The following is a 5055-nucleotide window of genomic DNA, read 5'->3' as shown; positions in this document are numbered from 1 at the left end:
CGTGATCTCAAAAATTCTCTTTCAATCAACCAAACCAAACTCCTACTACTTACTAAAAGAGAAAATCGAATCAGAAATTGGAATACAGAGAATTTTGGTTTCTTCTATCTCACAACACAACCTTCCTTCTTCTTCCTCACTCTCTGTAAACAAACAAAACACATTTAATTTTAAAGTCAGTCTGAAGTGGGAAGAAGGAATTTCATCAAAACACTGCTGTCAGTTTCTCTCTCTCTCTCTCTTTCTATATATAGCTATATAGGAACATTGCTTTTCATTAATACTATTTAGTTTTTGAGTATAATAGAGTGAAATAAAAAAGTCTCCTTTTTCAATTTTCCTTTGCAAACAAATATACTTCTTCCTTCCATTGATAGCTAGCTTGGTAGCTTTTCCTGCTTTTAAGGTCTTCTCGGCCGTCTTTGGGCTGCAAACCTTGTCTTTTCACTCTGTAAATTTATTGGTTGCTCATTTATAGCTCGAGCTTTTATTACACAGAGAGAGAAAAATCCTTCGATCAACACTTGCCAAATTCTTATATTTAACTCTCCCTGGAATGAAGAAGTAACCATTAAATTTCTTGTCTCTGTTCATCCCCCCATTTCGAATCAATTAAAGGTAAATAATTTAATTTAGTAAGATTAAAAGATATTACATTTCATTTGGGGCAACAAATCTTCTTTAACCAAAACTTAGTTACATTTTTTGGCTTCAATCTTTTATATGATAGAGACTTATCTTTCAAGATTGTATTTTTAATTGGTGGGTTTTCTTCTTTTAATTAAATAAAAAAAAAGGAAATTTGTGAGTTTCTGGATCTGGGTTTTTATTATTTTTAATTCTCTATAACAGTATACTGGCTTTCGTTTTCTGGGGTTAAGCAATTTTTTTATTAAGAAAAAAAAAGAATTTTGGGTTTGGGATTATAAGTACTACTACTACTTAGTTTATTTTGTCTCATTAAGTGTCGTTTATATGTTTCAGATCTACAGGATTTAGACTTTTTGACAAACTAAAAAATGTTGGGTCAAAAGCAAGCAGAAGAAGCAATAGTCTCGTCTAATTACGAGACTAATGATAATCAAATTGAAGGATTAAGCAAAGCTGATGAAGAAAAAACAGAGCTTGATAATGAAGATCAATCTCTTTTCAGTTTCAAAAATGCTCTCTGGCATGGTGGCTCAGCCTGGGATGCTTGGTTCAGTTGTGCTTCCAATCAAGTACGTAGTAGTATTAGTAATTACCAAAACCCAATTAACAAATTTTCGATTTTGATTAAAAATTCAAACTTTTTTTTTTTGTAGGTTGCTCAAGTTTTGCTTACATTACCCTATTCGTTTTCGCAATTGGGTATGCTGTCAGGAATCTTGCTTCAGGTATTCTACGGTCTGTTAGGAAGCTGGACTGCTTATCTCATCAGTGTACTCTACGTAGAATACAGAAGCAGGAAGGAAAAAGAAGGCGTTAGCTTCAAAAATCATGTCATTCAGGTATCTATCTATTGATCGACGTTTCGTTCAGGTCCCTTAACTTTCAGATTATTTGCATTTTGCCTGCTGAACTTTGAAATCGTAAGGCAGTTGGGTAGCCGTTGTAACAGAAATCCCATGTGTGACACCGTAGATTTTCTTTTTCAACGGTAGGTGTCTAGATGCCTAACGATTTGAAAGATTAGAGGTGCCTATATAATGATTGAAAGTTCAGGTGTCTAGTTGAAAATTTGACTAAAGTTGAAGTACTTGTGTGTAGGTTGATCGCCATCACGCCTGATTCCTAATCTAATGATTGTAGATAAATTTTTTTCTCACTTGACTGTAATTAACAGTTTTAAATTTTAATTCCCTGTCAGTGGTTTGAAGTTCTTGATGGATTATTGGGTCCATACTGGAAAGCAGCAGGACTTGCCTTCAACTGTACCTTTCTTCTATTTGGATCTGTCATTCAGCTCATTGCTTGTGCAAGGTTATTAATTAAAAACCATATAAATTTCATTTATACCCTTAAAATGTTGAAAAAAAAATCTAAAAATTTGTAAAATCAAAATTAACTTTGCAGTAACATTTACTACATCAATGATCATCTGGATAAGAGGACATGGACCTACATTTTTGGGGCATGTTGTGCAACAACTGTATTCATACCTTCCTTTCACAACTATCGGATTTGGTCATTCCTAGGTCTTTTCATGACAACCTACACTGCTTGGTACTTGACCATCGCCTCAATTGCTCACGGCCAGGTAATTACTTGCTTAATCTATTTCGAAATACTCCCTCCGTACCTAAGTAATTGTCGTGTTTCCTATACATAGGAAAATCGACAATTTGGTAGTATTAGATTTTGATCCATACCCATTAAAATCATCAATCTGGGTATAAATAAAAACCAATAAAGTTTAAATCATTTTTATTGTTTGTAATGTATGTAGGTTCCGGATGTAAAACATACAGGTCCTAATAAATTAGTGCTTTACTTCACTGGAGCCACAAATATACTATACACATTTGGAGGACACGCTGTCACAGTGTAAGCAAATACTATACTAATTATAAGTTATGATTATTAATCAACAAGTTATAAAAATACCTTTTTTATTTTTCTTTGAATTAATAGTTTCTATAATGCTTCTGTTAGCAGCTTTTGCCGGCCATCTTGGGTTTTGAGACCCGTAGACAAAATCATGCAAGAACCACTTTATTTGTTTGCTTAGGAACAACAAATATTAGAAAAAGAGTTTTTTTACCCACCTCTCTCAAATGAAAATTTGTCCACTAAGAAAATAAAGTAACTTATTATCATGCATTGCACAGTACTCAAAATTGGTTTATATGGTCCTATGATCAGACTTTTTTGTTGTTTGATTCTGACTTTGATCAATCTAGTCTCCTTTGTCTTCACCTACTAACATACTAATAATTTAGGATTAATCAAATCATTAATCTCTCATGTACATGGTGACAAATCTAGCTTAACTTAGCATCCAATGGTCCCCAATGGCATTTCAGCCATTTTCTTTTACTAGTACTAAATTTATTTTATGAAATTGTTTTTCTTATCACAGGGAAATTATGCATGCTATGTGGAAACCTCAGAAGTTCAAGTACATCTACTTGTATGCAACATTGTATGTATTCACTCTGACATTGCCGTCAGCTACTGCTGTCTACTGGGCGTTTGGTGATCAGCTACTTAACCATTCCAATGCCTTCTCATTGCTTCCCAAGAACGGTTGGCGTGACGCTGCCGTTATCTTAATGCTTATTCACCAGGTTTGTATGTCTTTAATCTAAATTCATTCCCTTTTAGTTAATTTTTAGTATACGATCTCACAAAGTTTCTTTTTTCTTTTTTTGAATGGGTGCAGTTTATCACGTTCGGCTTCGCTTGTACTCCATTGTACTTTGTATGGGAGAAAGTCATAGGGATGCATGACACAAAAAGCATATGTCTAAGGGCACTTGCAAGGCTTCCAGTTGTGATTCCAATTTGGTTTTTGGCAATAATTTTCCCATTCTTCGGTCCCATTAACTCAGCTGTTGGTGCACTTTTGGTTAGCTTCACTGTCTACATTATCCCTGCTTTAGCCCATATACTCGTCTACCGGAAAGCCTCTGCCCGACAGGTAAATATTTTCCGATTAAGGTTCTTTAATCAATACATTAAATCACTTTTAACGCAAAATTTACATGTGTTTTGAGTCGCTAAAATAATTTTTTACACGGAAAGTAAAAAATTGATTTTTATCAATGAATCGGATATAATGTTAGTGAAGAACTTAATCTACGGTCGAGTCCATAGGATTAGACTAAGAAATTTTTGTCCTTCTGATTGTTAAACTCAGAACTTAACTGGACATTGGCCAGTTAGGCCATTTTCTCATATGTCCCACATGTTCCGTACGTCCTATCTATCTCTGTGTCATCTGAAATTGAATTGAAATTATCTTGTCGTCTGAGGGATTTGTTGGTCAATGTGATAAGGGCACTCCGGATTTGATGGGGAACAGTGACCAAATTTTTGAGTGGATATAGAGATTGAACAGCTAGCTAGTGTACAAAACAGCATTTAAGGCCAAGATTTGGAAATATTTGACAAGGAAGAAGTATTTAGAGAGATAGGTGGCTGGTCATTTTCATTTAGTTATTTGCTATTGTTGGTAATGTAATGTTGTAATGTTACCCCTACCCCCTCCTCCTTCCATGAGCTGCTAGGATTTCAATCTTTCACTCCCTTCCACTAATTTTTCGGCTTATACCGATTAGTCCTGCACTTTAGTAGAAGTTTGATATTAGTCCTTCTATTTTACAGTGTCTGAAATTGATCCCTATCATATAAATGAGGAAACTTGACAGATTGTTTGATTTTGAATTTTGATATGGCAGAATGCAGCGGAGAAGCCACCATTCTTCTTACCGAGCTGGACAGGGATGTTTGTATTCAACACGTTCGTCGTTGTCTGGATTTTCGTGGTCGGGTTTGGATTCGGAGGATGGGCGAGTATGACCAACTTCGTTCAGCAAGTTGACACTTTTGGGCTCTTCGCAAAGTGCTATCAGTGCAAGCCACCTCCTCCGACACACGCATCAAATGCTACTACTCATCACTGAGGCTTGGATCGAAAATTCACCTGTCGACCAAAAGAAAGAAGAATAAATCACTAAGAAAAAGGAAAAATATTTTACTTTTTACCACATTTTGTATCATAGAAGGGAAAGAGGGATGTAGCAATATCTTCCTCTACATGTGATGTGTGCTGGATTTTTTTTTTTCTTAATTAGTGATTTTTACTAAAATAGTGTGTTGAATTATGATGATGATTCCTTTGGTATTATTAAATCAATAGGATTTAATTAATTAAATCAGATATATATAAATTACTAATCTTTACTCTCTTTTTTTTATTTAAACATGTATAGTGTTCATGTCATTATTACAAGCATGTTTCCAAAGTATATTTAAACATGGAAAGAGTATGGTCTGAATTTTTAATTAATGCTTGGGGATAAAGGGTGAATGTGGAAATATTTTAAAATAATGTCCTCCTTTTTGACTCTT

General features: G+C 34.5%; 1 protein-coding gene across 1 annotated transcript; it reads left to right on the top strand.

The window, feature by feature from the left end:
* The first annotated feature begins 1019 nt into the window (after positions 1–1019).
* On the top strand, positions 1020–4607 carry LOC139884714 (auxin transporter-like protein 2). Its single transcript, XM_071868706.1, has 8 exons — positions 1020–1220; positions 1305–1490; positions 1850–1962; positions 2056–2239; positions 2429–2526; positions 3062–3269; positions 3365–3622; positions 4383–4607. Exons 1-8 carry the CDS (start codon positions 1020–1022, stop codon positions 4605–4607), a joined length of 1473 nt encoding a protein of 490 aa, XP_071724807.1.
* Positions 4608–5055: the final 448 nt, after the last annotated feature.

This window comes from Rutidosis leptorrhynchoides, unplaced genomic scaffold (assembly GCF_046630445.1).
Source record: "Rutidosis leptorrhynchoides isolate AG116_Rl617_1_P2 unplaced genomic scaffold, CSIRO_AGI_Rlap_v1 contig591, whole genome shotgun sequence".
NCBI lineage: Eukaryota > Viridiplantae > Streptophyta > Magnoliopsida > Asterales > Asteraceae > Rutidosis > Rutidosis leptorrhynchoides.
Note: the sequence above shows the minus strand (reverse complement) of the source record. Positions and strands in the feature narration are given on the sequence as shown.